Source organism: Pelophylax lessonae (genome assembly GCF_965119305.1).
Source record: "Pelophylax lessonae genome assembly, chromosome: 2".
Taxonomy (NCBI): Eukaryota; Metazoa; Chordata; class Amphibia; order Anura; family Ranidae; genus Pelophylax; species Pelophylax lessonae.
In genome coordinates this window covers 130,426,661-130,438,799 of record NC_138769.1, presented here as the reverse complement: position 1 = coordinate 130,438,799, position 12,139 = coordinate 130,426,661, and the positions used below count along the sequence as shown (strand labels likewise).

The window sequence follows — 12,139 nt, the reverse complement described above, 5'->3', positions numbered from 1 at the left end:
GTCACCCTGGTATGGAAGGGTTTGGTCAGCCTGCCATGGCAGTCAGTTTCCCCTACACTACATTACGGTCACCCTGGTATGGAAGGGTTTGGTCAGCCTGCCATGGCAATCAGTTTCCCCTACACTACATTACGGTCACCCTGGCACTTCATACTTTCCCTACAGAAACTAATTTTTTGAAGCTAACTTAAGTGTAAAGAAGCACTCTAACTACACTAGATATCCCTTTCCTCACACTAAAAATAGCTAAATGACACTTTTAAAGTAAAATTAACAGAACTGCTTCCACTCTCTTCCATGTCCAGTATAAGAATGCTAGGAATTTGGCGGGGGCGATCTTATATACTGGGGGGCGTATTCACTAATGATTGGTCTAGGGACCCCCTAGTCACTCCAATCACATTCCTAGCATTCTCCTGCCCCCTCAATTGGCTTTTGCTAATGGTTCTGGTCCAATCACGGGCTTTTAAAGCCCATTTCCTGAAGCATTGCATTTTGGGCGGTTCTGGTTGCCGAATTCCGAACTTTTTGGGCAAAAAGTTCTAAATTCGGCCGAACCTCGAACACCCAATGTTCGGGCCGAACCAATGGTCGACCCGAACCATTCGATCATCCCTAGTTGTCATCCAATCAATTGATTGAAAAGTGGTCTTTGAATCTACAAGCTTTATTGAACATACCTGAACCAACACCAAACACATGTAAATGTTCTTAAAATCTGTTGACAGATTGAGAAACAGTTTTTCATACCTTTGCACTTTTACCCACACACACTAGAAGTAGCATTTTTTTTTTTGCTAGATTCTTCTGGTGTTTGAGTATCAAGTGTTCAATAATTTTGCTGCTCCAGATTCACCTCTCCTTTAATCACTTTGGCAATCCCATAGACCAGTCATAGCCAGGGCTGCTGTTAGAAATCGCGGGGCTCCGTACAGACTTCCTGGCAGGGCCCCCCAAGAAAATATTAAAGATATATTTAGCTAAAATTACAACAAAATCACTATTATCTGACACAAATATAATATAACTCGCATAATTCCTGCTAAATCTAAAAAAAAAACTATGTTAAATAAGAAAGAAGATGAGATGAGAAAAATATACAGGCTGGGCAGTTGGAGCTCAGTGATCAGAAAGACAGAGAGAGAGAAACAAAGTTACAATTTACAAATAAACTCCTGAGCAGAGATAAGTGCTGGAAGAGGGGGCCCACACAAGGGAGGGGGATTAGTGAGGGACAACTGTCTCATCTGACAGCTGTCCTATAAAACTGCAGGACCCCTGTCCCTCTGTCTGGACAGTGCTGATTGGCCCTGTGCTGATCACATGCACTCTCCCAAGAAAAAAAAAAAAGTCTCTAGCAATACTCATCAAACTGAGTATGTGCAGCTTGACCCCTTCTATCTATAATATCCAGAGATGAGATGGAGATACTGAAAGAAGGTGAAGATCAGAGAAGACATAATGAAACAGCGTTTTTTACACAATGCAGAGGATTAACCCCTTAGGTACCACAGTGAGTATAGAAAGCATGCTTTACTGCATATACAGACTGTTTTTACTGTTGAGGGCTTAGTAACACTTTAAATGCTAGTTAAAAATGTAAAAAAACACCATTTAAGTTTTGTTAATTAAATACATTTTACATTTATTTTACATGGAACAAGCATAAGAAACCAAATTTGTCCTGATAGTAGCCTCCTCTAATCCTCTGCATAGCATCACCCTAAGCCTTTGAGCCAATTAGGGCTCTGCTTGTCCAAAAATGCATAAAGGACAGTAGAGCACAGTGATGACAACATTATTGTGCTGCTTTTACTTTATTGTCCAATCACAAGCTTGGGCCTGTCCTAGATCAGACTGTTGTGCTAAATGCAATAAAATTTTGCATAATGAGGACCAGGAACTGTCTGTGAAGTGTGGCATGGGTGTCTGGTTTACAGGTAAGTTATTATTATTATGCAGGGTTTATATAGCACCAACAGTTTGCGCAGCACTTTACAACGTTAGGGCAGACAGTACAGTTAAAATACAATTCAATACAGAAGGAATCAGAGGGCTCCGCTCACTGGAGATATTTCACATATATATATTCAAAGTGTTTATCTATTTGCTTGGAGTTTACCTTTTTACTATGTACATAGTTTAATAGGATCCATTGTGTATTCTTTGAGTTTGATTTCTGTTAATGTGTGACTCCATATAAAACTCTTTTATTGCTTTATGTCAGCTGGCTTGGGATTCTGCTGGTGGATAGATGACGATGTTTCCGCTGTTTCAGCATCTTTGGGGGCAGGTATGAAGGGTTCTTGCTCTGGTTTGCTTCAGACTGACTGTGTGTATTGGGTTGATTTTATTAGGACAGGAAGCCTTACCAACCCGTAAACCACAGCTGTAGCATAATAATATAAAACTACAGCCATAGCATTCCGCATTGGTCCAATGGAACCCATTGAGACTCATGAGAGGTGCATTGAAGTGGCCCAGCATGCAGCATGCATTTGTAAAGCTTAGGCACTGCATTGCTTGCATATTGTAGTACAATAATTTCAAATGTCAAATGACTTAGTAGTAAGGCTTACTTAATACTTTACATGGCCAAAAAACCTTATCATATTTTCTAAAGGTGCTAATTCAATAACTTTGGTACCCAGAACAGAAGACTATAGTTTTTACAAAAACTAAAATCAAGCCCTTTAGCATAAGAAAATTGAGTATACTGGTGAATGTTGTATGATTGTGATTCTAAACCAGTGATGGCAAACCCTGGCACCCCAGATGTTTTAAAACTACATTTCCCATGATGCTCAACTACACTGCAGAGTGCATGAGCATCATGGGAAATGTAGTTCCAAAACATCTGGGGTGCCAAGGTTCGCCATAACTGTTCTAAACTAATCTTTCTGTACTTAACACATATAAAAACACGAGAACGAAAATGTAATATAATGCAGCTTACCAGTCCTTATATGGGGTGGGTGGATGCATTCGTTTTCTTTTGCGCTGTTAATGCAGTGTCTTTGTAACTGCCTGTGCAGCAAACCGAAATCTCAAACAATGTTTTCGGCCTTCCCAGCTATCTTTCGTGAACTACAAAGCACCCCCTATAGAGATGAGGAAAGGGGGAAGTGTTTGCTGTCCAAATAATGAGAGAAGCCTAGGGTGACAAAGCTGCTCCTGCATAGATACAGAACAGTTAGTAAACATTCATCCAGGAACAGGAAGTTTTAATGGCAAGATAACCAAATAAAAAAAAAAGACAAAAGAAAAAAGAAAATTAATGCAACTACTAAATTTAAGGACTAATAAGCTGCAATATACAGTATTACATTTTTGTTTTTTGGTTTAGACATGCTTCTCCATTTATCTATTTCATCTTTAATAGCATGCATGCTCCCAAAGTTCCAAAGCCTTGTTCTGACTGCATACTGCCATATTAAAACACCTATGCATGATCTCCTTGCATGAAACGTTGTTTATGGAACTTATGTATACATTTATACAGTAACATTAAGTACTATTAAATAAACTCTGTGGTGTACCTTGAACTTCCAGAAACATTTTTCCATAGCAGTTCTACTGAATACTGATAAAAAGGCTCATCTAATAGGAAGCAAATACTGCTTAAGGCCCTGTTCAGATCTCTCATAGCAAGAAGAAAGTTTTTTTGTAAACGTGATTCTCATGCATTTCCGCATGTCACACATAGGAAAGCCCATTCAATTCAAAGCAATAAACACATTACAGGCGCTCCTGGGGTGCCTGTGTGGTGGAGGGTAAAAGCAAGCCTGTGAGGCTCCCCAGCGATTGTTATGCTGCCAGCCAACATGCCTGTATTCCTTAATTAAATATGGAGGGTACCCTTTGTCTACAAACTTATTGGTCATAGACGAGGCTCCTTCTTCCCGCAAGCGGTGCCTGTCCGGCTGACGTCACCATACCGGAACTTCAGCCAGGGTGATGTAAGCAACTCATGCACTTTTCTCTTTTTCCCCATTACCAGTAAACTTTTAAACCCCCCTTTTTACTGGATGTCCACCTGGCTTTTTAATCCTTTGCATCCTGGTGTGTTTATGCGCTGCCATTTTCATGTTCTTCATTCAATTCAATGGCCTGCCCTATACATGTTTGTCACCCAAAGAAACTCCTGCTCCTTGTTGGCTGACAAGCTAAAGGCGTGTGTTGTCACGATTCTGTCACATGACAATCGCTGCAAAATCACACCGCGGTTGGGGTGCCATTGGGAATAAATGGCACCCATAAGCACATCATGGGTTTTACCGTAATTTTTCCTCAGTTTGGAAATGTAGGCAGAATTGCAGCGATTCTGTCAGTAATTTCAAATCACCAAGTGTGAATGAGGGCTAAAAGTTCAGGTAAGTAAATTGAATGGCTGACATCATGTGGGAATTACCCACTATAGAGACACCACAAAAAGTAAGTTAAAATCCCAAAATTAGAGGACAGTCGGAACCAGAGCAAGTGTACAAAGATCTCCTTTTCACTCCTGCACAGCTGTATAATTTTGGTTTTCTCATTTATTTATTATCATTTATTTTATCCTAGTGACAAGGGTCTCCAGGACATATAATGGGGGTATGATCTCCCTGAAGCACAGACAAACAGCTCTAATGATTCCATGTAAAGTTTTGGAGAGTCTTATATTTTAGGAGTCTTTGTCATCCCCGTTTGTGCATAAGAATGATTTTTAGCTGTGCAGTGTGGCACAACATAGAGCAGGGAAGACTGGGTTTTGTAAAATTTGGCATTGCTGCTAGGCCAGTTTTACATAATAAATGTGTTAATATCAGCAAGAGCTTCGGCTGTCAAAGTCGTATAATAAGGATTCAGCGGGAATAAATTAGTTGACATCAAGAAGAGGCATAAATTACATTAAAAAAAAGTAAAGCTTATAAAACTACAAAGAAGCCTACAAAACTATAAAGCTAGCTACAGCTTCAAAGCAAGGTCATGTAACAATCAATACAATGGTTTCCTCTACTAGTTTAGGTAATGTTTTCATTTATTTTTACATACAGGAAAACCTTTACTTATTCAGTAACCTGTGCCTTAAAAACCCAAAAATGGGAACTGTTTCAACCATCTGAAAACATTTTTTTCTGGAACTGTAAAATGAAAAGAAAAATGCATTTAGATTGCATTTAGTTTCCAATAGAATGGAGATGGAAACAAAATATTACAAAGCTTGTTTTCCTTTGTAGCTGGGCTCGGATGTGAAACTTAAGCCTCACTCTTTGGTTATGCGACAAGAAGAGAAGGAGCAGAGGATGTATTGGTCCCAATCTCCAACACAGCAGATGTATTGCACCCCGCAGACATTTCCACAGGTGAGTTCTTTATGTCTAAATATTTAACTCTTTTTGCACACACCATTTCTGAAATGATCTTCAGTTTCCAGTCCTAGAAATGTGAAGATGTTTTCTTCCTTGCTTTTTTTTTTTTTTTTTTACTAAATTTAATAAAAATAAACTATTATACTATTATAGCTTCTCTTTAAAGTAAAATTAAAGCCATATTCTATGTAGCAAAAACTCGCTGATAGCAGGACATATTTCCTCTTGTTTTTTTTTTTTCTCTCTGAATGGTCCTCATACTGTCCCCTGGCCGCACTACCTGACTTCAGGTATGTGGGTGCACCCTGTGCCTGCCAGGACCTATGGAGTCCTGCCGGGGTCTCCACTCTGTATGCTCAGGGCCTGCCTTTGGGGTGTGCGAGCTGTGCGGCCGCACAGGGCGCCATGGGCAACAGGGGCGCCGTGCGGCCATCACAGCCCGCAGAAGATCAGGCCGCACAGCGGGAGGTAAGCGGCGACCGCGGCCTGGACAGGGTTAACACAGGTCGTGACCGCTGCTTACCTCCCGCTGTGTGGCTGTGCCTCGGTCGGTCTCCTACTGCTGCAGTCTGAGGCGAGCAGTGTATCACACTCAGCTCAGCCTCCGATCCACACTGATAGATCCCTCCTCCCTGCAGGGACGCCAGAGGAGAGATCGTCAGCTCCTCCTCCACTCCCCGGGGATGTGTGGGTGGAAAGTTTTAAAGAAAAAATAAGCTGCAGACAGCGTGAGGTAAGTGAGGTCTCTCTCCTTCAAAAAATGTAAGGGGGGTCTCTGATGTGAGGGGGGCTCTCTGATGGGGGGGGTCTCTGATGTAAGGGGGCTTTGTGTGGGGGGTCTGTGATGTAAGAAGGGCTCTCTCATGTGGGGGGCTCTGTGTGGGGGGCTCTGATGTAAGGGGGCTTTGTGTGGGGGGGTCTGTGATGTAAGGGGGCTCTCTAAAGTGGGGGGGCTCTGTGTGGGGGGCTCTGATGTAAGGGGGCTTTGTGTGGGGGGTCTGTGATGTAAGGAGGGCTCTCTAAAGTGGGGGGCTCTGTGTGGGGGGGCTCTGATGTAAGGGGGCTTTGTGTGGGGGTCTCTGATGTAAGGGGGGCTAAGTTATCAGTGATCATAAAAAAGAAAAGTCAAATAAAGTGCAAAAAAGGTGCAAGAAAATGTGCGCGCGCAGGGTGCCTGAACACCTTAGGCCGGCCCTGTGTATGCTCTCCCACTGAGGTCAGTCAGCGTAGCCAGGGGACAGTATGAGGAGCAGGCACAGAAGAATAAAAAAAAAAAAAACATCAAGAGCATGTATGTTCTGCTATCAACATCTCATTTTACAAAATAAAATTGGACTTTAACATTGCTTTAAGCTTACTTTAAAAAAGGCTATATCTACTCCAGAGCTATTAATTGATATATTCTACAAGCAGATGACACCTGTTTGTAATGTATTTAGGTTATCTGTTCCATTCAATTCAACCCCAAGTTGCAGGGTTTGAAAAAAAAAGGCTTTGTTCTAGCATGGACAAAGGTCCAGCTATTACTTGTTAAAACATTTGACCGGACTTGTTCTGTAATATGGAAGTTGTTTCACACTTATTTCAGCAGCTTCTGCAGTTCTGAGCATAGGCTAATTTTCTTAGCTTTATTTTTTGATATTTGGAGGAATTTTTTTAAGTAAGAATCAGAAATCCTAAACTGCAATCCTACTCTCTTGTGGCAAAAATCACAATTCCTGTCTCCAAATACTCAACAAATGGCAAAACAGGAATGAAGATGGATAGAAAATGATTGCATAATTTCTGTTTGTGAGCAATCCTGATAATACGTGACCAACAAACAGGCAATGATTTCAATACAGGGGGGGGGGGGGGTTGGTAATTTTAACAATATTGTTGCAAAATAACAGATGATATTGTGGAAATGCTTGCACAAGCAACAGGCTATCAGGATAAGATGTGAAAGTCAGACATAGATGGGCAACAATTGGGAAATGGTCAACTAACAAGCCATTCTGACAAAACTTATGCAACAAACTGGCAATACATAGGGAGTAAAATGCAAGGACAATCAGTGGATCCAAATATGTCTCTTACGGTCTTCTTTACATCTAATGGCAGTACTGTCAGTAGGGTCCTTCTTTCTCTAGCCATAACTGTTCTCTCATTATTCAAAGGGAGATTTTGATGTAGAAGCGAGTATAGCTCACACATCCTTCCGGCTCTCCTACACAGCATTTTCTCTTTCTACTGACACTGATGTCAATACTAGGAATGGACGAACTGTTTGGGCCGAGCATAGGTTCAGCTCGAACATCACCTGTTCTGGTGTTTGCCGAACATCCAAATTTTCTGTGCGCTTGGCGGAATGTTCACCCACCGAGCACACAGTCGATAGGTTGTTAAGGAACGGGGCTGGGATGAGTAATCTACTGTCAGTGGGCTTCCATGTTGACAGCTGAATGAAAAAAAAAAAGGTTGCCAAATTTGCCGGCAATAGAAAAGTTGAAAAAAAAAACTTGGGGGTCCCCCCTAATCCATATTAGACCCTTTGGGTCTGGTGTAGGTTTTAAAGGGAACTCCATACCAAAACTTTAAAACAAAAAATACTTGGAGTCCCCCCCCCCAAGATCCATGCCAGCCCCTTATCTGAGCATGCAGCCTGGCAGGCTGGGAAAGGGGGGGACAAGTGAGTGCCCCCCCTGAACCTTACCAGGCCACATGCCCTCAACATGGGGGGTGCTTTGGGGCATGGGGCTCTGCCCCCCACCACAAATCACCTTACCCTCATGTTGATGGGGACAAGAGCCTCTTCCCCAAATCCCTGGGCGGTGGTTGTGGGGGTCTGTGGACAGGGGGCTTATCGGAATCTGGAAGCCCCTTTAACAAGGGGACCCCAGATCCCATTCAAATATAGTTCCTGGGGGGTCCCTTTAGTCTGCTTGTAAAGCAGCGCACCTGTACCATGTATAGAACCTGCTACAGCAAAACTGACTTATATAAAGTAAAAAAAATAACGCTGAGGTAGATTTTCACCCCAAAAATCCATACCAGACCCTTATCCAAGCATGCAGCCTGGCAGGCCAGGAAAAGGGGGATGGAGCCCTCTCAGCCATAAGCCTCTTGTACCCATATTGATGGGGCCTCTTCCCGACATCCCTGCACGGTGGTTGTGGGGGTCTGCGGGCAGGAGGCTTATTGGAATCTGAAAGCCCCCTATAACAAGGGGGTCCCCAGATCCTAGCACCCCCCCATGTGAATGAGTATGGGGTACATTGTGCCCTTACTCATTCACCAAAAAGCTGTCACAAATAAATAAAAACAGGAGGCAATTTTTGACAATTCCTTTATTTAAAAAAAATAAAATAAAAAAACAACGTCCTTGGATGTAGATCCATTGTCAATCAAGATGCCCACCACACCGCCGGACCCTGAAAAAAAAACCCTCTGCCCGTGACGAAGGCTAACCGCCGCATGTCTGCTCCTCTGTTAGGCGATGGAGCAGGCATTTAGTGGTTAGCCTTCATCGCGGGCGTAGCATTTTTTTCTTTTTTTTAGGGTCTGGCATTGTGGCTGATGAATGAATGACGATGGATCTACATGCTGGATCAGGTATATATGTCACACTCTATGTGTGTTTCAAAGGCACAGCAGTGATGCTTGTGTGTTTCAGATGATACATGGCAACATTCTTCCACTCAGTAATTATTGCTTTTTTGTTCCATATTATGACACAGCCCTATAACATTTACATAAGCTGGACTTCAGATGTGTACAGTGGCTTGCATCATATGCCATAGTAGGCTGACTGTTCCCCAGAAGATGACACGTGAGAAGTGACTTTACCCATTAGCTGCATACTAAAATGCTAGCAGATCCTTATTTGATGGATGATGTTGTCTATTTATTCTTTTTCTAAACTGGGTGCATCCACGTATGTTATTATAGAGGGCTGTTTGCATAGGTCTTCTTCCAGCCTACCGTCTATTATCTTGTTCCAGGAGCATTGTTCAATGTTGTAGGTGTCCTGAAGTCAATATTGCTGAAATCACATTTCATAATTATAAAATGAAGAACAGGTACCTCCCTTTATGAAGTCTGATGCCAGCATTACTACAACACATTGGCACAAGTCATTGAAACACTAGTAAACAAAGAAATGCCTTAGGCTGAAGAATAACATTGACAAGCTGCTACATGCTATCCTCTACGGTTACCAGTATCTACTATATCCACCTGCAGACTGGCAACCTGACAAGCTGTGAATCATGTATCCCCTCTATTCTTAAAGGCCTTAAGGAGATTTCTTACATATTGTGCAGAGCTGTCCTGCTGCAAGGTGTATATGATGTAAATTCACTAAGCAGTGAAAAATCTTTCCTACTTAGGAAACAGATAAATGTGACTTTTTTTAATTGTCTTAACCTGCAAGACTCAAATCTGATCACATTATTATAATATTTAATGATTTTTCCTGAAAGCTGCCAAAGGGCTCAACTACACAGGAGACTGTGGTGTTGATTTACTAAAACTGGAGCACACAGAATCTGGTGCAGCTGTGAATGGTAGCCAATCAGCTTCTAACTTCAATTTGTTTAATGAAGCTTTGACAATGAAACCTTGAAGCTGATTGGTTACTATCCAGAGCTGCGCCTGATTTTGCACGCTCCAGTTTTAGTAAATCTTCCCATATGCATCGCACCATGTATTGACCAAATGAAGGTTTAGTTGCAGGATTAAAAAAAAAACTTCTAGAATGTATGGTGTAAGTTACACAAAAAGCAGTATCTTGACCACTTCAGTCCAATGGACGCATTCCATCTTCCAGCAAAACCAAAATACTTTTTGTTTTAGGGATGTGTGATGTTTGCTCCTTATTTTACATTTGTAGCTTTTTTGAATGTGATATATATTTTTTTTTTTAACAGATGTGGCTTTCATTTGGTAGCATTGGATATAGGTTTTTATTTCATATTATTATTATTATTATTATACATGATTTATATAGCGCCAACAGTTTGCGCAGCGCTTTACAATGTGAGGGAAGAAAATACAGTTACAATACAGTTCAAAACAGGAGGAACTAGAGGGCCCTGCTCGTTAGAGCTTACAATCTAGAATACATATTTTGTAACAATAAAAAAGGAATATCAAGTTTGCTAATTACAGAGTTATAGGTTTAACTCTGCACTGGGTGTGTTGGATTTTTGGATGATGGAGGCCACTGTGCTCATTGGGACATTCAATCCTGCAAAATTTTTCTGTACCCTTCCCCAGAACTGTGCCTCGATACAATCCTGTCTCGGAGGTTTACAGACAATTCCTTGGACTTCATGGCACTACATTTTGGAATGAGGCTGTAACTGATCAAAATGTGGAAAAAGTGAAGCGCTGTGAATATTTTTCGGATGCACTGTAATTGGGATTATGATACATAGTGCTGTAGCAAACTAAATGTTATTCAGTTTTGACATTTACCTAAAGCAGAAATGCAACCAAAAGGGGAAGTTTCGCAATTCCACCTCTTCGCCCCAACTCTATCACTTTTAGGTACACTTAATTTTGAGGGGGGGGGGGGGGGGTGGCGGAAGGGGACACCTAGTTTTGATAGGCACCTACTTCCACTTCTGCTCAGATTGCTTAGAGTATTTGTAGCTGCTTGACTCTTAATTTTTTTTGAGGGGGGAACTGAAGATTCTCTATAACATATGCTTTGATTCTAAACTATAGTGTTAAATGGATTACCAGATTTAGATATATTAACAAATTGAAGCCAAACTCCAGCTCACACTTTATAATAATTTACAGCAAACTGTTTTTTCCTTTTGGGATAAAGGTTTTGCATAATTACATAAAAGATGATCTATTTAATCACCCTCGCCAGTATTAAGTGGTTTGTCTTGCACGTGTAAATTAATACATTTTGCTGGAGAGCTTGTGCCTTTGAAAAAGAACAGACTTGCTGGCTGAATCACCTGATGAAAATGAAGAAATGAAGCCTAAAGCTAGGTTCACACCAGTGCAGAACAATTTTGGTCTGATTTTCAATGCAATTTTGTAGTGCAGATGCAGTGCAATTTGGTGTATTTTTGATATGTTTTTATTGCCTGTTTTACTACTGTCACTGTCAGCCAGCAGGGATGAGCCATTCATTGTTAAGGAGCCAACACCGCCGCCATCCTGACAAAAAGGGACTTATCCCTGCTGTGAGCTGTTCCTAGCCCGATCTAAAGTTATTCAAAGGGGTGCAGGTTGGTTCTGGCATATCTAAAAAGCCAGGGTCTATAAGGCACAAAATGGTATGAAGTACCATTGTTACAAAAGGTTAACTTGGCAAGTCAAGGAAAAGAAAGGCAATTGCTATGAGTAACCATGCACAAGTTCAAGACACCAAGCAACCATTTGTTAGGCGTAGTACATGGTAAGGTGACAGGTCCTACAGTAGTGTCTGGTGCCCTCCCTAATGGTCAGTTTCTAGTAGCAGTCAGAACCGAACCTGTGTCATGGAGATTTGTTGCCCGGTCCTATAGTCATGTGAAGTGAAGGGACAATATCAAGCATGCATGAGGTCCGTGCCAATGCTCAGCGGGACCCAATTCTATTACTGGGAGTGAGGTAACAGAGGTATGTTGTACTGATGGAGGCTCAGCACGTCCCTCATAATGCTTCATCTACCAAACTTACAGTGTGTAGTAATACGGGACAGCACTTTGTAGAGAAGGAACTGTATTTTAACTGCACACAGTGTAATCAGGGCTGTCCTAAAGCACAGACCAACCTAGGGACTGCCCAAGGCCCCAGGTGCA

The 12,139-nt window shown here is 41.7% G+C and overlaps 1 protein-coding gene across 2 annotated transcripts in view; it reads left to right on the top strand.

The window, feature by feature from the left end:
* The window catches only part of FOXN1 (forkhead box N1), a 136,860-nt gene that overhangs the window by 91,175 nt on the left and 33,546 nt on the right, over positions 1–12,139 (top strand). For both annotated transcript variants that reach the window (XM_082245305.1, XM_082245304.1), the window contains exon 5: positions 5,220–5,345. In XM_082245305.1, coding sequence (XP_082101431.1) covers positions 5,220–5,345 — 126 coding nt within the window. The remainder of the gene's footprint in view (positions 1–5,219; positions 5,346–12,139) is intronic.